At 33.7% G+C, this 27,446-nt stretch overlaps 2 protein-coding genes across 3 annotated transcripts; both read right to left on the bottom strand.

Moving 5' to 3' along the window:
* Window positions 1-4,306: 4,306 nt before the first annotated feature.
* On the bottom strand, window positions 4,307-11,952 carry LOC109050025 (V-type proton ATPase 16 kDa proteolipid subunit). The gene is made up of 3 exons (XM_042714820.1): window positions 11,690-11,952; window positions 6,626-6,809; window positions 4,307-4,786 (listed from the first exon to the last, which is right to left on the bottom strand). Exons 1-3 carry the CDS (start codon window positions 11,760-11,762, stop codon window positions 4,582-4,584), a joined length of 462 nt encoding a protein of 153 aa, XP_042570754.1. The 5' UTR covers window positions 11,763-11,952; the 3' UTR covers window positions 4,307-4,581.
* Window positions 11,953-16,153: 4,201 nt separating this feature from the next.
* On the bottom strand, window positions 16,154-26,146 carry LOC109079640 (TBC1 domain family member 24-like). 2 transcript variants are annotated; one of them, XM_042714803.1, is made up of 8 exons: window positions 26,069-26,146; window positions 22,674-23,720; window positions 21,489-21,500; window positions 21,167-21,325; window positions 20,912-20,975; window positions 19,568-19,663; window positions 18,634-18,874; window positions 16,154-17,541 (listed from the first exon to the last, which is right to left on the bottom strand). In XM_042714803.1, exons 2-8 carry the CDS (start codon window positions 23,648-23,650, stop codon window positions 17,387-17,389), a joined length of 1,704 nt encoding a protein of 567 aa, XP_042570737.1. In that variant the 5' UTR covers window positions 23,651-23,720; window positions 26,069-26,146; the 3' UTR covers window positions 16,154-17,386. The 2 variants fall into 2 exon arrangements, with proteins under 2 accessions (XP_042570737.1, XP_042570738.1); XM_042714804.1 differs by lacking the exon at window positions 21,489-21,500 and having other exon boundaries at window positions 16,155-17,541.
* Window positions 26,147-27,446: the final 1,300 nt, after the last annotated feature.

Here is a 27,446-nt window from a genome sequence, read left to right as displayed (position 1 = left end):
TCTATTAAAACATAATTACCCTCTTAATAACTATTGTTTTTAGTGAAAAACAAACCCGAATCATAATCTTATTCTTATAGAATCACAAAATAAACTATTTAATATAAATGTCATTATTTTAAACCCAGATTCTGTTAAAGAAAAAAAGTTTAAAAACAGGAATACTTGAGAAAATATCAAAAAGGTTGAGAACCACTGCATTAGAATGAGGTTAAGACCAAATACGTGTGTGTATGCAAGAATTGTTTGTGTAAACAGAAATAATCCACATAATTTTAAGTAAATGAGACCATGTAATGGATTGTGAAAAATGAGTAATTTACTCAAAAAAAAAAAAAAAAAAAAAAAAAAAAGGTTTCAGTATGTTACGGTCATTTAGTTGTGACTCTTATCAGTGCTGCTGGTGAATTATTTTCAAGGTTGACACTGAAGGCAAACACACACAGCTGCACACACTCCCACGAGCCGTCTGATGATGAAGAAGCACAGGGAACACAGGCATATGGAAATTATACTCGTGAGACCCATCGAGGGGCACACGCACACCTTTAATACAACCAAACATCAGATATACACAAGAAACAACCAGAAATACACACATCGAGCTGAAACACTCCCCAACATCTGCACTCGCCAGCAAACCCCGGCCAGTGCAGCTCTATTCTCATATGTATTCATATATATATTTATGTTTATATAAATATCAATTCAAAAGATCTGAGGAGCTTCAAGTACATTTTCATGAACAATATTCTCAATAAATAAAATCAACGGAAAACAAAAATGGACGATAACCAAAACTACTCCATTCCACGTACAGATTCGTCAGTAGGGATCGACCGATATGCATTTTTCAGGGCCGATGCCGATACCGATTATTACAGATCAAGGAGACCGATAACCGATATTTTGAACCGATATGTGTCTAGTGTAAAAATGAAAATTAATGTCAAAATTAAGAATAAAAAGGCATCTGACAAAGACTCTCTTTAAATTATTTTAACACATCTTTAATTCTGAGAACTGTTCATAATAACAACATTAATATTAATAATAACAACAAACATAAATTCTGTAAACTAAGTAAAACTTAAAGCAAATTTAAACAGCAACAAATGAACAAATAATGGAAAATAAATGTAATCTCTCTCTCTCTCTCTCTCTCTCTCTCTCTCTCTCTCTCTCTATATATATATATATATATATATATATATATATATATATATATATATATATATATATATATATCTATATATATGTATGTGTGTGTGTGTGTGTGTGTGTGTGTTATATTTAGCATTTTATTTGCAACCCAGAATTACATTAAAATCACACACAACCCATATTGTAATAGTGTTATTTTTTTTTTTTTTTTGATGTGTAAAATGTTTGTTTGACTGTTTATCACGGCGATACAAACTAGGAAGTATACAGGACAGCGTCATCCAGAAACGTGCAATGTGAGATTATTGACAATTTACGTTATTAGCATAGGGTTATTAGCAGGGTGCGATTTGTGAAATAAACAAAGGGGGGGATGCTTTTGAAAAAATTTATGAAATGTTTTTAATACGACGGAAATTGTATTTAGTGTGATCTCAGTTTAATAAAAACATTGTAAGCCTACGTTAGGCCTATTAATTGTAATGATTTAATGTCCACGGTTATTCAAACAACAAATTACATCGAGAAAGCGAGCAAAGAACACAACGGAGCTTTTTGAAACTCCGAATGAGTTAAACCATTGCGTCGCAAAATAATTCACTGTTTCGAAGCGCTTCAATCGGATCGTGTATCACGAATCATTTGATTCAGATCTGGACGTCAGAGCGGGTTTGCATGATGTTTTTATCCCCACCGGGGATAAAAGTTATTCAGCAGAGGCAGGGATGCATAGACCAGAAGGGGGGAAATCCCCCCATCCCCCCCGGCAAACCGCACCCTGGTTATAAGTGAAATGAGAGAGCGCGGCCGCGGAGATAACTAAATCAAGAATAGGGAGCTCGCGTCGCGTCAGGGCGTCAGAGCTCGTGCTTGATGCCCTTTCAGCTCTTTAAAATTTGCATAATGGTAATTCTGAATCTGTATGATAAATTATTTTGCAATCATGTTAGAATAAAGCAATATTTCTCCAAAATATGCGCAATTTATTTTGACTAAGAGCCCTAACGGAACGGACGCTGTTCAGTGAAGCTATGTGAACAACACAAAAAAAAACCGCAGCAGACGTGAGTGAATTCATTCGTGTTGATAATCTATTCACAATATAACGTTAAATTGGCCGAATGGTGAGAGAAGTAGGTTTTAGTTTCACTATCTCAGCACTGATGTGATGATCCGTTAAAGCATATCACTGCAATGACGGACATTGACCGGGAATTCACGGTATAATAACTGAACGGGGCTTGTCATCATAAATCGATTATATTTAGGTGTTTTGCAACTTCAGTGTAGTGATTTATTGCAACTTCAGGAACGTTTACTGCATTCTTACCTTCGAGAGATAACTTATTGATGTGTGATGATGATCACTGAAGCAGCTCCTGTGCTTTCGGTGTGAGAGCGGAACATTTTCCAGCCGCGCCAGCCGTATTGATTGGCCAGGCTCGTGACTCCCAACAAATCAGACGGACGATGGGCGGGGCTTAGTCTAGGCCACAGAGCGGTGCGCTCTGACTGAGGTGGCTGGATCAGTGCCAGATCGCGCATTTCAAAATAAAATGGTTTTTATCGGCAAATCGGTTTTGAAAATGGCCGATGCCGATAACAATAAAAATGCTTAATATCGGCGCCGATAATCGGCCACGCCGATAATCGGTCGACCCCTATAGGGCTTGGTTGCCGCGTTGCATTCTGGGACGTGGCGGCCATGTTGATGGCGTCGTGAATGTAAACATACAGCAAGTCGAACGAGAAGAAACAGAGTTGGTGAGAAAGAAAAAATATGTTAAAAATCGCGAAAAGGTTGTGGGATTTACAGGGATACGCTTAGTAGGGATGCCAGGGATCGGTATGTGGACAAAATCGGCACTATTAACGGTTTGGATCAATATGAAAATCCCAACAAAGAGTGGAGCACCTACGACGAGTTGCTGCCGCACTTTTGCATTACAGATATCTTCGGCTACCTTGTTTGTTTTGTGAGCGCCTACACTTCAGAACAGTTCCGAAGCTACAAGTCATTGGAGTCTCATGTGCAGTTCACAAATGGATGGGTTAAGGAGCTGCAGATCATAAAGCCGGCAAACAGTATACAGTAATCCGGACAAAGGTAAACTGCACTCCGCCTAGTTGCTAGTTTAGTAACCGTTAGTGCTAACAACTATTCACATGTACTTTTAACTAACTTATGTGTTTCAAAAGTTTAGTTAGTAGCTGTCAACCCTCCCGTTTTTTTCCGGGGTTCTCATGTATTTGAGGTCTTTTCCCGCTGTCTTCCCGTTGTAGTATTTTCCTGTAAAATATCCCGTTAGCCCTTCCATTGGACCTGTCAGTCTCTGTGCTGTTGTCCTGTTGCTACACAGTTGCCCTTCCAGCAAAACAGATATTTTCAAACCATCGTTTTGCTTAACGTTACTTGAAAGCAACCTTAGCGTGATATTGGCCTTTTTAAGATAACAGCGTGGTTGTTGTGAGAGCACAATTTCACACCAATGTAAGCAAAGTCACGTTAGACATAGCTTCACAATCTCGCTTAGTTAATGCAGCAGTTTTGTAGTACGAATTTTTGCTGTCAGCAGAGGGACAGCAACAGAAAGATGAATGTAGAAATTTTCCGGTTTTTTGGATGAGTAGCCCAGGAAATTTCCCTTATTTTCAGTGTTTACTTAAAATATATAAATTAATATTCAGATATTATACCTCACTTGGTCTCCGTGGTCGCGCCTCCAAGCAGGAAAGCAGTGGCAAGTTAATCCATTTTTTTTTCAAAGGGCGATTATGTGTTGCGATATTACACCCCACAATACAGCAACGGTTTACCATGGTTGAAATAGATTTTTAATTAATCAAATTAAGACACACGGCTGAGAGGGAGTATGTCTAAACACTGCGCAGTAGTCCGAGTAGCACTAAATTAACACATAATAATTACTAACAAACCAATAAAAGAAAACAAGAAAAACAAGCACATTTCGTCAGTGCGTTTTTCCACTTCACAAACACTTCTTGACAGCAATGCGGAAATGTATAAAACTCCCAAATCACGTGACGGGAAGAGACAGGAACCGGAGGAGTTCCCTCTCTAACGTGACGGGAGCGAAAGAGAGCAGACAGATCGATGGAAACAAACAGAGAATGAGATCTATTACAGCATTAATTATTATTATTATAGATATTTTTTTTCTTCACAGACACAGGACGAAATCACTATATACCGCATTTACAAGAAATCAAAATATCAGAGACGACTGTACACTTTCAACACGCAGAGCCTGTTATAATGCGTAGGATTATTTCCCCACCTCTCAATTCCTCTAATTTCATTTTAGTTTTAGTACCTATTATTTTTTTCCTCCCTTCCCACTTTTTGTTCCGTGTGCCCGTCTTGCGGTCCGGCAGCGCCACATGCTGGCTGCCAGTTTATTTGGTTGAGAGAATCAGGGCTACGATGAGGCCGTAGAGACCCAGAACTTCAGCGAAGATCAGAATGAGGATCATGCCGACGAAGAGGCGCGGCTGCTGGGCGGTGCCACGGACGCCCGCGTCTCCCACGATGCCGATGGCGAACCCGGCCGCCAGCCCACTCAGACCCACACTCAGCCCTGCGCCCAGATGCAAGAAACTCCTGCGACACGGACACAACAATCAGACAGTTAGTAAAATAAATAACTACATGAATGAATAAATGAAATGAAAAAAAAAAAAAAGGTTTAGGACATTTTGTGTGTGTGTGTGTGTGTGTGTGTAAATGGAATTATTTTTATTATTATTTTTCACATAATTATTAGTGATGGAGACCTAATAAATTGTGAAAATTCAAGTAATTTACTCTTTTCAAAATGGAAACATTTTTAAAGAGTGAAATTTATCTACAGTAAATCGGTGCTAAAAAAAGTTTTGATAAATCAAGCAAAAAATAAAAAAATAATATATATATATGTATACAGTACAGGTCAAAAGTTTGGAAACATTACTATTTTTAATGTTTTTGAAAGAAGTTTCTTCTGCTCATCAAGCCTGCATTTATTTGATCAAAAATACAGAAAAAAAATGTAATATTGTGATATATTATTACAATTTCAAATAATTGTTTTTTAAATTTATTCTACTTTAAATTATCATTTATTTCTGTGATGCAAAGCTGAATTTTTAGGATCATTATCACATGATCCTTTAGAAATCATTCTAATATGATGATTCATTATCAAAGTTGGAAACAGTTCTGCTACTTAATATTTTTTCAGAACATGTGATACTTTTTTAGGATACTTTGATGAATAAAAAGTAAAAAAAATACAAATAAAAAAAAGAAGCTATGTTTTTAAAATATAAATATTTTGTAATAACAATATACACTACTGGTCAGTAATTTGGGGTCAGTCATTTTTTTTTCTTTCTTTTTTTAAAAATAAAATCAATACTTTTATTCAGCAAGGATGTGTTAAATTGATAAAAAGTAATAGTAAAGAAAATATATTATTAGAATATATATTATTAGAATTTTTCTTTTTTATTTTGAATAAATGCAGTTCTTTTTAACCTTTTATTCATCAAATATATTAGACAGCAGAACTGTTTCCAACACTCATAATAAATCAGAATATTAGAATGATTTCTAAATGATCATGTGACAGACTGGATGTTACATGTGACACTGAAGGCTGGAGTAATGATGCTGAAAATTCAGCTTTGCATCACAGGAATAAATTATTTTTTTAAAGTATATTCAAATAGAAAACTATTATTTTAAGTTGTAATAATATTTCACAATATTACTGTTTTTTCTGTATTTTTGATCAAATAAATGCAGGCTTGATGAGCAGAAGAGACTTCTTTCAAAAACATTAAAAATAGTAATGTTTCCAAACTTTTGGTCTGTACTGTACATGATATCCAAATTTAATTTAAATTTAAAATACATTAATATTATTTATATTAAAATAAATTAATTCATTAAAAATAAATAAATAATTTAAAAGCATAAATAAATAAAAAATATACACTTTTAAAGAAATGTATGAATATTTTGAAAAAAAAAAAAACAATACAACAATAATATGCAAACTTTTTGGTATTGCACAAACTATAATATATGAATATGTGTTATTTTAGTAAGATAATATGATATTTATTAATATTATGAATTTGTTTTTATTTTACATTTTAAATGTAGAACATTTTTTAGTAATTTTGTTGTTTTTATCTAATACTTTTTAAATAAGTCTATATAGTTTTTATTTTATTTCAGTTTTAGTTTATTTCAGTACATCGAGTTCAACTAAATGAAAGTGAGACCAGTTCCTTTGGCAACTAGCTGAAATTATAAATTATAAATATATTTTTTAATTTCATTCACCGTTTATTTTATCTGAAGTAACAAAAATGTTTTTTTTTTTTTTTAGTTGCCTATAATAACCCTGATCCGAATCAGAGTTGAATAGAAGTGATGATCTGTTGAACTCACTTGTACAGAGTGATCTTGTCTGAGATGCTGTTGGCGATGAGGACGGCCACCACCAGCCCGTATATAGCGATGATTCCCGCCATGACCACAGGAATGATGGACTTCATGATCAGCTCCGGACGCATCACGGACATGGCAGCGATCCCCGTGCCGCTCTTCGCCGTGCCATACGCCGCGCCCAACGCTGCACACAGACACACACACAATTTCCTTTATTATTACACCAAAACTGCGTAAATATGAATGTCACATTATCTGACTTCCCAATAAAAGTTCACTCAAACAGAGCTGCATCTATATCCTCAGTCCAGCTCTAAATGATGCAAAAATCATTACCAATATCATACAGAATTTCAATAAGAAAGTGATCAGGTGTATATTGCATGATGCGTAAGAAGATTGCATAATTTCTCAACGCTGCCTGACTCTGCATGATTCACGTCTCCTGCAATGCTTCTTCAGTGTTCAGTAGTGAAACCAAAAGGGCAAAACATGAGTAAGCTGGAGTTTTACACTACTGAACAGACTGCCTGTGAAAAACTCGCCGTTGCTGGGGTGTTTTCAGAGCACTGCCGATCGAATGCGACAGCATTTCTATCACATTCTGCAAGGCTGAGTTGTTTGCACATTGCATGTATTGTCCAAGATGAAAATCATAAATTTGACAACTTAGAAGAATAACAGAACTCTTTTCAACAAATTTTAATACTTAGGATTACTTCTTTCAAAAAAAAAAAAAAAAAAAAACTGAATGAAAAATAGTACTAGTGAAGATTGCATTATCAAACAGCAATAACACTTTCTATTTTAACTAAGAAAGTCACTCCCAAAAATACTCATATACTGACAACAGAAATGAACCACGATATAATAAATATAATAATTTAATCACTAGCAGATGGGTTTTATTTTAGTTTCACTGGTATTAAATTGTTTTTTATTTTTATATATTCTACTTTGATTTTAATTTTAGTTGTTTTAGTATTTGTTTTGTGTTTTGTTTCATTTATACTAGTTTTATTTTTGTCTACATAGTTTTTATTAATTTTTGTATTTTTCGGTTTTAGTTTTTTAATTATTTTAGCACATCAGAATAAATTAAATTAAAATAAACAAATGTTGCACTGGCAACTAAAAATATTTTATTTCAGTTAAAGTTTGTTTTATTTCAGGTAACTACATTTTTATGATTAATATTATTATTATTATTTTTGTTACTTTTTCAAACCAGGTAACTAAATCAAGTTAGATGGGCTGTATTAATTAATAAATTTTTTCCTCCCAGCATGAATCCTCTGTATTTTACATATGGCTGCAGCAGTCTTGGGAAACACATTGACGTGTGTAGAGTTGTTAATTCTGCTGGTGCATTAATTAATTAATTTCATGCCATTTCAGCAGCAGCTATAAAGCCATTTTAATGGCAAAATCAGTTTAAGTAGCACAAATTAAAATAATCATAACAATGAAACGCAATAAATATAGATATTAGGTAACACTTCACTTCATTAGTTAACATGAACTAAGCATCAACAATACTTCTAGCATTTATTGATCTTACTGTTAATTTCAACATTTACTAATACATTATTAAAATCAAAAGTTATATTTGTTAACATAAGTTGTGAACTAACACGAATAACTATTTTCATAAACTAACATTAACAAAGATTAATATAAATACTGTAACAAATGTATTGTTCGTTGTTAATTCATGTTACGTAATACATTAACTAATGTTAACAATTGACAACTTAAAATATTTTTAAAATATGTTTTCAGAAGTGCCCTGTTTAATGACTATTTTAACTTGAAATGTATTAAATATGCAACCCTTAAAATGGATATGATGACTTTAAAAGCACAGCTGATTTAAAAAAAAAAAAAAAAAAAAAAAAAAACATCCACAATGGCAATAATTAATTAAAATTTTCTTAACCTTTTTGCCAATAGCTGACATGATGACCAACTATAAAAATATACTGGAAAATATTTGTGCATTATAACAATATTTACTTACTTGAAAGGCTTAAGTGAAATCAGCTTGAGTTATTTGCTGATGCTAAAAATATCAACAACAACAACAAAAAAAAAAAACCAAATATCATCCAATTAATTAGCTATACAATATTTTGGTCTATCACTACCTATAGATTAGGGCTGCACAATTATGACAAAAATCATAATTGTCGATTATTCGCTTCAAATTGTGATTGCGATTATTAATTACTATTATCACAATTTACATCGAATGATGTTTATCATGCCATATTTTTACATGAAAATAAACAACCTGAAAACACTCTAACATTGCTTTTCTATAGTATTAAGCCTCAAATGTCAACGATACATCAGATTGGTTTCTTCTTTAAATTATAAAAAAGCATGGTACTATAATGTTATACTAAAACTAAAATTAAAACAATGGGAAAAACCCTTAAGATAACATGCAGAAAGAAAAAATGTGTCTTAAGCACGCCGAATAACGTAAGTTGACTTTGAACGATTAATTGCCGCTTTAAACGATTACATAATTGTGGCATTGTAATTGCGATTAGAAATTCGACTAATTGTGCAGCCCCACTATAGATAGCCTACCTGCAACAATTGCATTCTGCTACACTAACCTGCTTTACTAAACATATACATTTATTAAGTGCACGCATCTTTAGAGAGAGACTTACAAAGGAGCACAGGACTTCACAGACTGAACTGGGACAGGATGCCAAGTCACATAAAAGACTAACATCCCAAATTAGCTTCAGCTCTTCCAAAGACACAGTGTGCACAGCGCCTGTTAGTCACAACATCACTTCAGCGCTGATCAGATCAGCTGAGCCTGAATGACAGGGATTCACAGAATAATTCACATCCTCTGAGATCAAATACATCCGTTCCTTCTGACTAACTGTCTGGATCAGCATCTAATTCGCTCACTCCTGGACGTTACAAAGAAATGTTTTGGGTTCATTACAAGTCAAGCTCCGCCGACGGCATTTGTGGCAAAATGCAGATTGCCACTGAAAACATTTTCAGCTCATCTCTCAGTAAAAAAAAAAATTAAATAAAATGAATCAAGGTTACAGTAATGCATCCATAATGGAAAAACGAGTCATGCACTTTAAGGGCACTAATAAGTGTATATTTGAGCTTTAAAAACAATAAATAAGATCCATAAAATTCTTTAAAAAGGCTAAATAAAAACCCTTTAAAACATGAAACAGCTTGTGACATATTTATGGGAACAACAGGACATAGCTTGTTTTAACCACCCACAATTAATTGGATCATAAAAGGGGTGGAGCCAGATGGACAAAGGGGAGGGGCTAAGAATAAGAGGCCCTGATGATGTCACCAGAAACGGACAGTCGTTTTATGAAGACAAAACATGTTTTTGTAAGAAATAATGTATTAAGTGTGAACAATAAAACCAAGAATGATATCTATGAGTGTAAATAAGTGTAACAGCACAGAGTAACTAACGATATAAAAAAATTTTCCAGCTGATGAACAATAAAAACACTACCAACCAATCAGAATCCATCCAAGAGCTGGAGAATTTAAAGTGTTTTTTGCTTAGTATAATAATGCATTACAGGCAACTTATAATTCTTAAGAGCTAGAATACGAATTATAAAATAATTAAAGTTCATTTTGATTTCAAGTTTATTTTAACGCTAAACAGAACCGAGCGGTTGCCAGCTTTATTCCGCATTTCACATCACATCTTTCACATCTAAAGCAGCAGAATCACTCAAAATATGTAGATAATAAATCAACTTCAGCTGATTCTTCTCTGCATTTGGCTTTCATGTGCAGTGACAAACTAAAGAAACCCATCATTACTTTACTCACAAAGGCGTGGATGAGAGAGAACTGCTGTTTTTTCTCGAGCTCAATGCCGTTCTCATTCAATCGCAAATACAGATGAATAAATGGCCTGACCTCACTTCACAGATAAATACACTCTCTCCAGCCAGCACTGTGTGTATTTTAAACAAACACACACCAGCTGCTGTATTCTGTCATTCACAGAGATAACGTTACAGACAGTCCAGTCTAACAGAGAATAAACAGCATGACGTCTCGTGCTGGAAACACACACAGATGCACTGTAATCTACACGTACATCTCAGCATCCCGACACACAGTACAAGCTCTTAAAATGATCTAGAAATTAAAGGTCTGATTATTAAAAATGCATTTCATTGGAATTTTTCCATTTAAAATCCACTAGAGATCTTATTTTTTTCTATTTCAGGCTAGTTCACGCTCTTCTGTGACGGATGATATGATGCAACCTGCTCCTCGTCATCTTAATATAATATGCATCAGAACAACTTGCACTTTGGGGTTAATTAAACAACAACAAAACAAAAAAACAGGAATAAATCAGGAAATATCACATTGTTAATATAATTATGTAAAACTACCCAAACCAGGGAATGAATTGCATCACATAGCTGTTTAAATCAGAGGCCGGTTGCATCCTACAGCAACATATACATACATACATATATATATATATATATATATATATATATATATATATATATATATATATATATATATATATATAAATATTTGATATTAAGATCAAAGTATAATAGTATATCAATAATTAATAGTTCTGACAATAAATGCAACATTTTATCAGCAATTTCTCAACTAGGAAATGCATGGATTATGACCATACAGAATACAGAAATATGAAATGTATCATAATTATGATAAGAACGTGTTTAATAATAATAATATTTCATACGACACCAGGAATAACGGAACCAGCAGTGACAGGATTGGATTATAACGATGCAGACATCATTTATGATGTCAACTCTGAAGGTGACGATTAATAAAAGTTGTGTTAAATAAATAAGTATATCTATTTTTCTAATAATAATAATAAATACTACTAATAATTAAAACGACATTACCACAGATATCAAGAACAATGTGACCGAGACAGGATGGAGATTTTATTAAAATCGAGATCAAATAATTATGAAAATATAATTATGTTTAACAGATATGTTAAATAAATACATTTAAAATAATATTTACCGCTGAAGACCATCGCTGCTGATGCGCCCATCACTGCGAAGAACGACGAGTATTCAGGGCTTCCCGACGACATTATTCCTCTAATTTCACCTCAGAACTCCAGTGACACCGAGCTAACGCTGCTGGACACGGGCAGAACCGTTTAAACTGACGGGTACCGGGCTCTGAAGGTAAACGGTTCGGCAGAGAACAACGGTTTTAAACCCCAACCGAGTGACGGAAACTGCTCCTAACGGATGAGTCTGCGGTACAAAATGTCTGGAAGTGTCACGTGACACACCGCGAGGAAAATCCCATCCGATTCCCGGAGAGGGGAGGGGGAGGGGGTGAGGAAATATAGGGATACGCGCTTATACATTTTCAAATCGAGTCCGAGACGGAATGTGAAAAAGAAAGCGTTATGAAATAATTCAACGGAAAGCATCTGGGTGCAATGCAGACAGTGTTTTAAAGGTTTTGTTGTTTTGTGGTCTCCCCTATTTGAAGATCTGATAGTTCGCTCCGCTGCGGGCTTTCCCTTTAAACCCAAAGACGTTCAAATCCTTAGAATAAAAATCATGCGTTTATCATCTGGGTGTGAATATATTATACTCTTAAAATGAATCCGCATATTTCATTTTATTTAAATAATTTCATACTGACAGGGAAAACCCTTGCACGTCTCAATGGTAAATAAAGTGCGGATTTTCCCACACAAAATAGCGTGTTTTTAAAACCCCCCCGTATTAAGATCAGAAGGTTTTATGCATTATGGAACTTTTATTACATATTTTCCGCTCTTTAAAAAGGCGTGGGTTTGCTATTCGCATCGCAGGCGACGCATTTTAACATATGTCATTCATCAGAAACATCATTTTGGTCCATTTAACGGGTTTCGACTTCTATATCACCACCCTCAAGATATCCTGTGCTGTTAATAATAACACTTCTTTATAATAAAGTGATATTATGTCACCCACGCAGCGGATCAGGATTCCCAGATGAAGGTCATGCCGAGCAGTGACGTCATCCACATGCCACGCCCACCGCCATCTAATAGTCGCATAATAAATGAGCTCAGAGCTCGGTAGTAACTGATTACATGTAATCTGGATTACGTAATCAGATTACAAATCCTTGCAATTGTCAAGAAGTGTTTTCTCAAAATTATATCTCAATATTTCTTCAGCTTTGCATCAGCTACTGATGAACACACTCATTTATATTTCATTTTTTATTTAATTATCGCTCAGTAGATTATTTAACCATGTATTATTATGTCTTTGGAAGGCTTATGCACAAATTCACGTTATTTCTTATTTACATTATTATATATATTTTTTTTTGCCATCTGAAAGTCTTTCACTTAATATATTTACTTGAAGTACCCCTGAGATTTAAAAATAAATATTTTAATTATTCAGTATCACATGTGCATGTTCATTAATGATCACATGACATGCAGGTAAACAAATAAAATATTTAGTTTTTTTTTTTTGTTTGAATTGATGTAAGCCTATATTTAAACCCACGATTAACCCCTTCAGTTCCTTTACGAAACCTTTATAATGTAATATAATGTTTTTTTTTTATGCATGTTGTAATCATGTTGTAAATAAAAACGAATGGAACATATGTTCTTTTTCTTTGCGTTTTTATATCAATATGGTACAAAACTGTCCTATTTATATCAATGTGATAAACAAGTTAGGTCAAAAGTAATCTGATCACATTACCTAAAATATATAATGGATTATGTTACTAATTAACATTTTTGTTATGTAATTTGGAATCAGTTCTAGATTTTATTCCTTTTTTAAATCTAATATATTAAATATTTTAAACTATATGTGTATCACATCTAATGTAATTATGCCATATTTATCTCAAGTGTCCGTCTCTTCATGCCTGGTGAACACATGTTGTTCAGAACACACGATGGAAGATCAATTAGTCTGCTCTCATTTAGCCGAAGGGAGAAACTGCATTATAAGGTCAACATATAATGAGACCAGAATAGAGCTGAGAATATCATTTTCATTCACAGGGACAGCGCTGTTGGTAATTTCTGAATGCAAATCATTTTATAGAAACACTGCACTCAAATCTATTTATATCCAATAACACATTTTAAGAGTACGGCTATAGAAATTGCATATTCGCTATTCACTTCAAAACACAAAATTACAATATTTCATCACTACTTTGCATAAAAAAAAAAAAAAACATCAAATAATGCGCATAAAAGACAACAAAAATGTTATAGCTTGCACAGTTTTTATTCTTCATCACAACTGATCGCTCCGAACAGTCTTCTATGAGCAGATACTAGACCAATACATGTTTGACACGATCTTTTAGGGTTGTTACCCAAATGTTTTGCATGTTTAAGACTTTAACTTCATACTCCAAACACACTCAAGACGGCCTGAAAGAGACACACAACACACAAACACACCGCTGGATATGGAGACACATCACAATGCACATGCACATTAAACACTCGACAACACCCAGTTTTGATCACTGAATCTCCAACTCAAAGATATGACAGAAATGAGCTGAAGATATTCTTACTGATACACAGAAACTGAAATAATATATTACTGACGTTAATTCATAAATGAATTACTAACATTCGGCGGCTTCAAATAAGTTCAATAAGTGCAAAGAAAAAGATAACTCATAAAAACTACTTAAAATAGTGCTGATTGTGCTTTCATACATATAACTCAAGCAGAGAGCATTGAATGATTAACAAGAAGCTGCATCTCTACTGCATTTTACATCGCAATTCAATCTGCATACATTAAATGTTTTTTTTTGCATTTATGCATGTTTTTTTAGGATTTGGACGGAGTGATATGATACATTACAGTCCGTTACTGAAATTAATTCAATTGATATTAAGATATAGTGCATTTAACATGTAGAAAATGAATCATTCAACACACATGTTGTTCCGAAACAAGATGACTTTCCTTATTATGTGCGCAAAAACATATTTTTAGGATTTAGCAAAAACACAGAATGCAGTGCACACATTTATTTTTATTCATTATTATTTTGTTTAAATCTAACTTTAATTGCGTTTTTTTGTTCTTGTAGCAGCTTGACAGCTCTGACCACTCGACTTTCACTGTATTAAAAAAAGAAGACAATTTAATTAGCGAAATCTCTCTGTTTGTGTCCCACTGTAGAAAGAAAATCATTTCGTTTGGAACAACGAGAGGACAATGAGTCAATAATGACAGGATGTTGATTTCTGATTTAAAAGAACACTGGAATGTCATTGAAACTTACTAAATGCCCCAGAAGTATTTCTGTTTCCACTGGAGGTTTATGAAGAGTTTTCCTGTCCTCTTTGTGTTGAGAACCTGGAAACTACTGTACATTTTTCCCAGTTGGCACAAAGCTGCATAGAAGAACTATGGAAGCCCATTTCTGCCACTGAATAAAAACAATTCACAATTCTGACTTTTTTTTTCTCTGAATTGTATGATATGAAAATCGCAATTGTGAGATATAAATTCACATTTCTGAGATACAAACTCAATTCTGACACACAAACTCAATTCTAATACAAATTCTGATACAAACTCACAATTCTGACACAAACTCAATTCTGACACAAACTCACAATTCTGATACAAACTCAATTCTGACACAAACACAAACAAAATAAAAACTGACACACAAACTCAATTCTAATACAAATTCTGATCTGAGACACAAACTCAATTCTGACACACAAACTCAATTCTGACACACAAACTCAATAAAAACACAAACAAACACACAATTCTGACACAAACTCACAATTCTGACACAAACTCAAAAACTAAACAAACACACAAACCCAAAATACAAACACAAAAACTAAACAAACACAAAATCACAATACAGACACAAACTCACAATTCTGAGATACAAACTCAATTCTGATACAAACTCGCAATTCTGATACAAACTCACATTTCTAAAATACAAACTCAATTCTGACACACAAACTCAATTCTAATACAAACTCACAATTCTGACACAAACTCACAATTCTGACACAAACTCAATTCTGACACAAACTCACAATTCTGAGATACAAACTCAATTCTGATACAAACTCACAATTCTGAGATACAAACACAAACCTAATACAAACACACAAACCCAAAATACTTAGATACAAACTCAATTCTGACACACAAACTCACAATTCTGAAAAACACAAACTCAATTCTAATACAAATTCTGATACAAACTCACAATTCTGACACAAACTCAATTCTGACACAAACTCAATTCTGACACAAACTCACAATTCTGATACAAACTCAATTCTGACACAAACTCACAATTCTGACACAAACTCTCAATTCTGACACAAACTCTCAATTCTGACACAAACTCAATTCTGACTAAACTCAATTCTAATACAAACTCACAATTCTGACACAAACTCACAATTCTGACACAAACTCACAATTCTGAGATACAAACTCAATTCTGACACAAACTCACAATTCTGACACAAACTCACAATTCTGACACAAACTCACAATTCTGATACAAACTCGCAATTCTGATATAAACTCACAATTCTGAGATAAAAACTCACATTTCTGAGATACAAACTCAATTCTGACACACAATAAATTCTAATACAAATTCTGATACACACTCACAATTCTGACACAAACTCAAATTCTGCCCAAACTCACAATTCTGACACAAACTCAATTCTGAGATACAAACTCAATTCTAATACAAATTCTGATACAAACTCAATTCTGAGATACAAACTCAATTCTAATACAAATTCTGATACAAACTCAGAACTCTGAGATACAAACTCAATCCTGACACAAACTCAATTCTGAGATACAAACTCAATTCTAATACAAATTCTGATACAAACTCAAATCTGACACAAACTCAATTCTGAGATACAAACTCACAATTCTGAAAAATCTTCTCTTTTTTTTGACCAACCAAAAAAATCAATCAAATTTTTCTCAGAAGTGTGAGTTTTTATCTGGCAATTCTGACTTTATAATGCAATTGTAAGTTTATATCATGCAACTGTGAGAAAAAAGTCAGAATTTTGAGATAAAAGTCACAATAAGCTTTTTTTTTATTTTGTATTCAGTGGTAGAAACAAGCTTCCAGAGAGAACAGAGAAACTTTGATCGCTCCCGGCTGGGTAAATCATGAGAAATACCAGGGGTCATATTTCATCCCATAATGAAAAGAAATAAATTATATTTTGCATTAAAAAAAAAAAAAAAACATTCACCGATTTCTTGTGACTGTAATTAGAAAACAGTGATATATCGGTGTGTTCAGCACCAGAAAAGACAGTGACAAATTTCTAACACCTTGCTGGAATCACATCGATAAATGTGGTTTTGATTTAACATGAAAGTCTCCTCATTTCTTGTAGATATTAAACATTACTGCAGAAAATTGATGAAACTGACAGAATCCTTTAATACTAAACTTCATTTCCTGCATCAGAAAAGCTTTCCGCCGAGACACGTTTTCAATCGATAAATAGACACAATAAACATGACATCTTCACTGGAGCTCAGGTCGGATCTTTTAGTGCACTGGAGGAGCATCACATCTCCGTTAGGGCCTACATGAAGGGACTTCTATCACAACGCAATGGATCTTACGGCCACAGCATCTGTCAGCATCTGCAGTCATGGCGAGCCGCTCTTATGAAGTCATGGTGTCTTTGAAGCCCCAAACCTCCAGCAGAGCGATCTGGAAGCTCTCAGCACACAGCGGCGGGTTGTCAAAGGTCAGGCAGCGCTCGGTTCGGCCGTGGTTCAGCTCCGAGTCGATGTACAGAGCGTTACCTTCACCTCCTCCTCACAAACAACATATGCATCTCATTACAGAGAATCAGCTAGTCAAAATCTGACGTCTTCCCTTCTATACTACACCACAGAAACCAAGACTAATTTGATTTCAACTAGGGCTATAAAATGATATCTCAGTTAGTCAACATTCAAAAACAAACATCACTTCATAAACAAGTTATGTACTTATTTTGCACATATACTTTTTTAAATATTTATTATTTTATTATTAAATATATTTGAGTGTGTGTATATATATATATATATATATATATATATATATATATATATATATATATATTAATTACAGTATTATACAGCATATTCATATAAATTGATGAATATATAATATTATAATATGTATAGAGAGAGATTATTTTATTATTAAATATATTTGAGTATTAGCAATATTATTATGCAGCAATATTTATTCACAAAAAGAAACCAAATTAAATAAAAATCAAGTTTAACTGCATATATATATATATATATTACAGTATTATACAGCATATTAATATAAATGAATATATAATATCATATGTGTAGAGAGAGATTTAATTAAATGTATATATAATTGAACATATACTACATTTATATTTTTGCTGGTTATTATAATATATATAAATAAATTTTTTTTTTTCACTAATATAATATTAAATTTTTTGTTGTATTCCAATCTAACAAAAAACGGTAGCAAGAAGCAATATTGACCTACATTTAAGTATTTCCCCACCTGCATGTAAAATAGGCCATGTGGAAAAACTTTGAACATTTGTGAATATGAGCCAAAATATTTATTTTGCTAATGAAGTATTAATCAGACATGCTATTAAAATATAAAATAACACCCTCATGTGAAACTCTAATGACAGTGTTTTTAGGAAACTTGATTCTCAAATGTAAAGCACGTAAATAAATTAATTGTGCTGGTTAATTTTAATATCAGCAACAGAATTATATTGATCATATTTTAATTATTCACTTTTTTGAATGTGAATATTTAAATGCACCTTTTATTATCTGTGCAAAAAAATATCCCTGGTGTTTGATCTCAAGAAAAATAGTGATATAAGATTTGTGTGAAATGAGCATCTCACTCACCGATAATAATGGAGTCGACGTTTCCCGCCATAAACATGGAGGTGTTCCTTGAGTTGAGGTTGAAGTGTCGCGTGGACAGGAAGGGGGACAGTTGAGACGGGTCTGCTGCGGGTTCCTCTAGAGACTGTGACGCATCGTTGTTGTTGGCACTGGTCTGTTCATCGTCTGCAGACTGAGCCGTGTTCGCCAGCTCCGGGTGTTTGATAACCACCCACTCATAACGCTCCATCTCCGGCTTCATCTGAAACACCAAACACACACCATTTAACACATCTCACACAAAGTCCTGTGGTCAGAGCTCAGGAAGTGGAGGCTGAATTGAGGTTAAAGGTCTGAACTGCTCAAATCTACAAACTTCGTGCCCTTATACTGTCAATGTAGGTCGCTTTAGAAACAGTAAACTATATGTGACACTGGACCACAAAAGCAGTCGTAAGGGTCAATTTTTCAAAATTGAGATTTATACAAAATCTTAAAGCATTGAATAACTAAATACTGAATAAATAAGCTTTCCACTGATGTATGGTTTGTTATGATAGGACAATATTTGGCCGAACTATTTGAAAATCTGGAATCTGAGGGTGCAAAAAAATCTAAATATTGAGAAAATCTCCTTTAAAGTTGTCCAAATGAATTTTTAGCAATGCATATTACTAATCAAAAATAACATTTTAGCATATTTGCTGTAGGAAATGTACATCTTTATGGAACATGATCTTTACTTAATATCCTAATGATTTTTGGCATAAAAGAAAAATCGATAATTTTAACTGCACTCTAGTCTAATACTCAAGAAAATAGTGCCGCCTAGTGGATCATAAATGTAAAATTGACTCTCAATACCTTAATTTGACTCCTTAAGTCCTATATTATTATTTACCTATATTATTTATTATTTGCAAATAAACAAATAAATGTAATGAAAAGAACATACTCTGAAGACAAAACACTCTCCGGTGCCAAAGAAGCTGAGCTTGTTCCCGCCCCTCTTCCGCTCCTCCCAATCAGTGGACAGGAAGGCTCCACACACCTGGAATACGATTGGATGAGAGGCACGTCAATCACACACTAACTGAGATCCTGAACAACTTCCCTGCATCCAAGTTTGCTTACTATCAATCATACATAATATGCAAGAATGACAAAATACATACATATATATATAGATATATATATATATATATATATAAAAAAAAAAAAAAAAAACAAATGTCTTCATTACAGCCCGCCAAATATATATATATAAACTCAAATGTCTTCATTACAGCCCGCCAAAATAAAAGTTTGGTTTAAATTGAGGAAATTGTGACAGAAATACATTACTATTATTAATAGTAATACTACTGCTAAAAAATAAAAAAAAATATTCAAACTTTATATTTTAAGGAGTAATCACACAATTTTTCTTCCACGTGTTAATTTAACTGCAGCACCGAAAATGAAAGGGTTTGTTTAATTTTCATTTGATTAAAAGATTAATTCAACTGTTAATGTTTTATGCCTTTATATGATTAGGAAACACTGAATTTCTGGAAAAAAAAAACATATTATATATTATGTATTATTAGATAAAACATATTACGTATAACATATTATTCTAAATAAATTATTAAATTATGAATTCAAATGATCAGACATTCTTTTTAATTATTAAAATGTAATTAAATAATTAAAATGGAATCCAGAAAAATAAAAGTGGAAAACACAGAATACCTTAATTTGATTACTTAAGTCCTAAAGTAAAAATAGAACAGAATTTGAGAAAAAAAAAAAAAAATCTATTTCATAGTGCCCTAAAAATTAAATGTTTCGACTTTTAATAAACTGTGTAAGTTTCATGATTTCAGAAAATTTAATCTTTTCTGATTACTAACATTTTATGTAACTACTAAAAAGCAGTCTAGAAAGATGAAAAGAAAAATTAAACACAAAAAACTTAATTTGGAAATAAATAAATGGATTTCAAAGGGCTGTAAAAACCCATAAGAAAAGAACTGACTCCACAGCTCTATTAGCACTTCTATATTTTGTGATTTAAGTGCATGAAGGACTAATTCAGTTTCAAATACTTTCAGATTTCTTTTTTCCTCCTTAAATGGACATAACTGAAACCACCCTCAGTCTAACAAAGACTTCCTTCTCAGAAGAAGCGTCTGCATAAAACAACTGCGTTTGTGCTAAACAAATAAATCTACAGTAAATGTCAACACATTTACCCAACAAACAGACAGAGAGAGAGAGAGAGAGAGAGAGAGAGAGAGAGACAGGGTTTTGGTACCTCTCCATCTATAGTCCTGATGAGCATCAGTGTCGGCTCATATCCCTCACAATGTGAATAAAACCTGAACAAAACAACACAAACCATGTTTAAAAGAAGCTCACATTAACTGACTATTAACTAACACTCACAATGACTTCTTGAAGAATACACTTGTGCATAAAGACTATCTATCTTTAAAATAAATGCCACTTGCTTTGATATAATAGTCATCTAATGCAGTGATGTTTTGAAGTGTTTTGTGGCTGTTTGTACCTGTTGAGGCTGCAGCCGTGTGTGGATGTGGTGAAGAGCAGCTGCGGCTGACATAAAGCGAACCGCTCCGGGATCCACGACCAGATATCTCTGATCTCTTTCGCACTGACGATCTCCGAGCTGAAATTATCAGCGTTCACTGCTAAATGGACATTTTGTCTAAAGGGATAAAAAGAGAAAATGCAAACATGATTTGACAATGATGCATATTTCACTGTGCATCGGTAAACTAACACAACAGAAATAAACGGGTCAGAAATAGTGTGAAAAACTAAAGTGAGTGAGGAGGAGGATGATGATGATGAGAGATGAAGATACCCACCTTTTGATGGAGCTAAAGAACAGCAGAGAGCAGAGAGCAGGAGAAATGGAAAAAAAAAATGAAAAGTAAACAATGCAAACTAAATGAGGGAATAAAAAACACAAAAGTGAATCAGAGGGAAGCTGTACAGCAAAGCCACACACAAAAGATAAAGACATGCTGCTTCATATTTCTATGAAAGTGACTAATTTATTATTATAAAAAAAAAAAAAAAAACATTGTATAAACCCTAAACTTTTGAACAGTAGTGTACATGTTTAGTTGAGTTAGTAGCATCCCATTAATCTCAGAAGTTAAGTTATATTTCACAACTTAAAATCACATAAACACAGAAAACACTTATAAAAACGCAAACTAAACAATATATATTTAAAAATAAAAATTAAATAAAAAACATTATAGAAACGCTGCCGGAGTGATATATATTTAAATATAAAACTGAAGTGATTTATTTAAATTAATTAATACATTTGATTAAAATAAATGAATGTATTAAAATTAGTTTAAATACATAATAAACAAATAAATAAATAAAAAAAAAAAAAAAAAAAAAAACTAAAAAAAAAAAAAAAATAAAATAAAAATTAAATTAAAAATAAAAAAATAAATAAAATAATGAAAACTAAATAAAAGCTTTTGAATAAAAACACAAAAATAAATTAAATTTGAATTAAATACATAATAAAAGAAAATAAAAAATAATGAAAACTAAATCAAAGCTTTTGAATAAAACACACAAAAATAAATTAAATTTAAATTAAATGCATAATAAAAGAAAATAAAAAAATAATGAAAACTAAATAAAAGCTTTTGAATAAGACACAAAAAATAAATTAAATTTGAATTAAATGCATAATAAAAAATAAATAATAAATAAATAAAATAATGAAAACTAAATAAAAGCATTTGAATAAAAACAAAAATAAATTAAATTTGAATAAAATGCATAATAGAAAATAAATAAATAAAAATAATGAAAACTAAATAAAAGCTTTTGAATAAAAACACAAAAATAAATTAAATTTGAATTAAATGCATAATAAAAAATAAATAAAATAATGAAAACTAAATAAAAACATAAAAATAAATTACATTTAATATAAATAAATAAACAAACAATCTAACAGTACAGTATAACAGTGAGCAGAAAAGAACGCAATCATGTAAGGTAATAGTCATCAATACCTCTTCTGTTTAACAGTGATGCCTTTCTGCTGGAGTGATTTCTCATTGGCCAGCTGCAGCAGTGTGATCTCTTTCCGGCTGAACAGGCGGATAGAAAAGGCCTTTTCCAGCAGCTTGTCCGGCGTCACGCTTTTCCCGATGTTCTGCACGAACGCCTGGATATCTCTCCTGACCGCCGCTGAGTCCTGCTTGGTTAAGGCCGAGCTTGTGGCGGCGCGCTGCTTGCGGTAGAACTTCAGTATCGCCAGCGCCACGCGGTAAAGGACCTTGTACCCCTCCACCAAGAAGACATCCATCACACGCGCAGCGAAGCTGAAGGGCAGGTCGCCCAGAACCCATCGCTGCCAATCGGAGTAAACCTCCAGCACGTCTGTCGCCGTGGCGACCATCAGCTTATGCGCGGCTGGGCAGTATTTATGCACGAGGTCTCCGAAGGTCATGCAGGCCGATTGATACGCGAGGAAAGTCTGATCTAATAAACGCCGCCCGGGTTCGTTGCAGGCCAGCATGCGACTGACGCTCTCGAAGCACTGCGCCTCATCCGCGCTCCAGTGCAGCAGCAGCGCCGTCACCGCCGGCAACGACGGGCAGTGTGATATATCCGGGAACTGCCCCGCCACGCAGGAAAGGACAGCATGCACCGATCCCACAGATTCGGCCTTCAGACAGTAGCATGGCACCGCCGTCCCGTCCACGAACTCAGGCAACGTGTAAGCGGATGGGTTGCGCTTGGAGTTGGAATTGCCGACGATATCGCGGTAGACGGCGGCGTCCGGCGTGACGGTGCGACACGGGAGCGCTTTGAGCAGCTGCTGGTACACGGCCGAGCGCTGGCTGTGATTTTTGGCCCACTGGCCCGAGCGCGCGTGCTGCTTCAGCTCCTTTAAGTCTTTATATTCGGTCTTACCGGGAGCCGCGTCGCGACTCACATCGCCCATCTGAGACCAGTCCACGAACACGCCACAATCCACAGCCATGACCTCTGACCTCACGCGTCAAACAGCACAAGAAAGGACAGAAAGAAACTAGCCAGTCATATCGCTCCAGCTGTTGAGAGAAGGAAAGAGAGAGACTGACAATATTAATGACAAACCAGTAAATATTAGGGATGCACCGTATAACAATCAACATATCCAAGAATGCATGAACTCTTTAAAAGAATATATCCATTGAATGCATTGTAAATAAATAAAAGCATTGCAGAATGCATTAAAGTAGAATATAAATGCAATATCAGTATTAGCTAACACTGGAAGTACAGTACAACAGTTTATATAACTTCATGCTTTAACATGTATTTGGTTAAAACAAAAATTTTTTGTTAAGGGTATAATACATTTTTGGGATGCTGGGTATTTAGGGTTGCAATATTTCATCACTTTTTTTTTTTTTTTGATACGGTAAGTTAAAGTTTTGAATTCACAATATAAATTAATTAGCAAAAATAACAAATTTCAACCAGTAAAGATGCAGACAAGTTAAGAAATGTCCTTATTTGATTTTAAATGCTTTAATAAAAGCTTATATCAAAGCATACTTTAAATAGAATTTAGTAATTTTAATATAATTTAATTTAAAAAAGATGATCTAGTGTAAGAACACCGTAAGATAAAAATAATTATCATCTTTCAGTATCTGCCTGAAGTTTTCAATTGGTGCATTCCTAATAAACACACACACAAATCATAAGAAAACTACTAACAAACATTTTGCATTGATTGATATTTATATTTTATATTGTAAGATAGAAAATCTAGGTTAGACGCAAGTGTAAAAGACATTTAAGTCATTAAAATATAAAAAGAGACATATGGACATTTAAAGTTACCCTCAAAAAGAATAACATCCCATTCACTTTGAAGCCCCGTGTGAGTCTGTCTGTGTATTCGTGCCTTTCTGAATCAGTTCATCAGAATTTCCCAATTACACTTATTAGATTTCAGCTGGCAAAAACAGGAATCTCCGCTTTCCTAACTCTGTATTCCCCTTTAATTTGTAAGAGTGAGCTCTGTACTCTTGTACTTGAGGGTTTCTGTGAGGTCTGAGCTAAAAGGACGTCAACAACACGAAACTATCAGGACAAAGCAAAAATACTCAATGGGATCTGCTAATGTAGGGTAATAGAATCAGTGCTCTAGAGGTCAGAGGTCAGGGGCTATAATCCATTTACACCAGGGCATGCATCTGACGGGCCGTGTCTATTATAATAGAATATTATTTTGCTGTCAATTGTTTTAGCAAAACGACATGAACCTTATCTCTAAAGTCAATGGAAAAGTTTAGAGAATTTAAAAAACACTAATAATAATAATAATAATAAATAAATAAGTAAGATTGAACTAAACAAATAAAAAATCATTTTGATTTAGAAATTGATTAAAATAAAAATTAAACTAAATAAAAAAAAATTATTTAGAAATTGAATCAAATAATTTATTTAAAATAATAATGTTGTAATCAAAAGGAATCGCAGTGCATAACCTTATCTCTGGAGTTAAAGTAAAAAAAAAAAAAATTATAACGAAGAACAGGATTAAACTGAATAAATAAAAATAAATTTGATTTAGAAATTGATTAAAATAAACTGAATAAAATAAAATTGTATTTAAATAAAAAAAACTGAATGCAAATAAATAATACATCTAACAGTACAGTTCTATAGGGAGCAGGGAAAAATAAATAATACAAAAGTATTACAAAAAATATTTTTCACGGTATTAATTACACGATCATATATAAATTGAAGGACGGCGGTCCCTAAAAACATAATAAATAAATATTTGATATTTCTTTTAAAAGGCGTATGAAGCTTCCAAAATCATTCTGTCAAAAACATAGTAAAAACTTTTAAAAATTGTTTTAGTGCAGTAACTAAAGCGTATTTTGATGTTGCGCGTCAGCAGTGTGTCAAGCGAGAGAAACGCCTCACGGGCGCGCGCGCCGTGAAGCACACCTGGCGCGCGCTGCTCTAATGCTTGAATATGCACCAAAATACAATACTGCCTATATTTCACGAACACTTTCGATGACAGACATAAACATTATGACACGCACGCGCGCGTCCCTCGTCCAAACCCGCCTGATGTGTGTCAGATCACGATATAGACACTCGCACACTAATAAGTAACGTATGCATGCAGCAGACTGACAGCTCTGTGGCGTATTCGGTGTTATTAAGAGTGTCTTTAACGCGACGCTTCAGATTAAGCTAATGTGAGTAGCTCGTGCAGCTAATGTGCACACAGCGTAAAGGCGCTCAGTGAACTAAGTTACATTCTGATGTCAAGCCATATAAAAATCTGAAAAGCAGCACTTCATGTACAGGAATCGCTAAAACATGCGCGGATTCCAGAAAATGTAGTAAATGGATTAATAATTTGAATGAACCGTCTTACCTGATTTGCTCTCGACTGTCTGTCAGGCAGCGGGCATATTTATGATTGTCCGCGCATGCGCAGTGCGCGCTGCCCTCAAACCTCAAGCTCGGGAGAGAAAATAAGAAACAAATGAATAAAAAAAAATATTTATTTTTATTTTTTATGTCATTACATTGTTTGGAGCATAAGAAACAAATGGAGAAAAAAAAACTTTCGGAAAAAAAAAATATTTTATTCTTTGTCCTTTGTAGAGGACGCCAGGGCTGTTATTAAAACAAAAAATATATATATATCCAAGGAGGATATAGAGAAATATAGTTATATATTAAACATAGAAAGATATGAAATTACAGCTATCTCAGAAATCTATCTCTCTGGAATATACACTACCAGTCAATACTTTTGACACAACAGCTTTGTTATTGTTATTACTAGTTTTCTGTGTAAGTATTTGTCTATTAATAATTACCCATCTTTCCCAGAATTACTTGAATCCTCTGTTTTTCTTTCTTCGTTACCAGAAAAAGGAAAAGGTCATCGTGCATCACCTGACCTGTTTACAGTTTTATGGTCATCTCATTGGCCAGAGGGCTGAGCTGGTAATGAGACAACGCCCGGCCTTGTGCACAACATCCGCCCGACACATGACAGTCATTAAGATAACTCAATCAAGGCCGCAGTGCAGCACGGAGACAGTGCATGCCTTCCTAGAGTTTATAGACTCATGCAACTCTTAAAACATAGTGTTCACCTTTAAATACAGACCAGCCGCACAAAATAACAAGGAATAGGTGCCCACCGTTTACAATGATGCACTAAAAGCATTTAATCAAACAATATGTCATGTAAATGTGGTAAATAGGTAAGACACATGGATGCAGTTCATCAGCAGTTCATCCTAGTGATTTAATCCGGCATATATGATACATAATGATTATGCATGATTATATATGGCTAATGATTAATGAGGGCAACAGGAAAACTGCTCCACTCTTGAATAACTAATGATTAATATGTAAAAGGGATAGTTCTCACAGAAATGAAAATTTTGTCATCGTGTCATCATCGATAAGTTATTTTGAAGAATATGGGCAACCAAAGAATTGACAAAATTTTAATTTTGGGGTGGAGTATTTATTTAACAACATTCTTAAAAATATCTGTTCAACTGTAGAAAATGAAACTCAGGTTTGGAACAACATGAGGGTGAATAATTTCATTTTTTTGGTGAACTATTCCTTTAAACTTCAATAATAAAACATGTTTTTTAAAGTCATGAAAATATTGCATATATTCAATGATCTCTTTGGCTGCAAACATATGTAGCTGCTGTTATTCAGTACATTCACTAGAGGGCAGATGTCAGAGGTCTAAAGGGCAGATTTGAGTCTTCAAC

This window comes from Cyprinus carpio, chromosome A24 (assembly GCF_018340385.1).
Source record: "Cyprinus carpio isolate SPL01 chromosome A24, ASM1834038v1, whole genome shotgun sequence".
Lineage (NCBI taxonomy): Eukaryota > Metazoa > Chordata > Actinopteri > Cypriniformes > Cyprinidae > Cyprinus > Cyprinus carpio.
Note: the sequence above shows the minus strand (reverse complement) of the source record. Positions and strands in the feature narration are given on the sequence as shown.

Bases quoted from the DNA above. Each gene is read 5' to 3' on its own strand.
- LOC109050025 (XM_042714820.1), bottom strand. From the start codon at position 11,762: ATGTCGTCGGGAAGCCCTGAATACTCGTCGTTCTTCGCAGTGATGGGC. The intron at 6,810-11,689 runs GTAAATATTATT...GTCTGTGTGCAG, and splicing joins AGCAGCGATGGTCTTCAGCG to CGTTGGGCGCGGCGTATGGC. The intron at 4,787-6,625 runs GTGAGTTCAACA...TCCGTGTCGCAG, and splicing joins GACAAGATCACTCTGTACAA to GAGTTTCTTGCATCTGGGCG.
- LOC109079640 (XM_042714803.1), bottom strand. From the start codon at position 23,650: ATGGCTGTGGATTGTGGCGTGTTCGTGGACTGGTCTCAGATGGGCGAT. The intron at 20,976-21,166 runs GTACAAACAGCC...TGTTTTGTTCAG, and splicing joins CACGGCTGCAGCCTCAACAG to GTTTTATTCACATTGTGAGG. The intron at 18,875-19,567 runs GTATGTTCTTTT...TTGGTGTTTCAG, and splicing joins GAGAGTGTTTTGTCTTCAGA to ATGAAGCCGGAGATGGAGCG.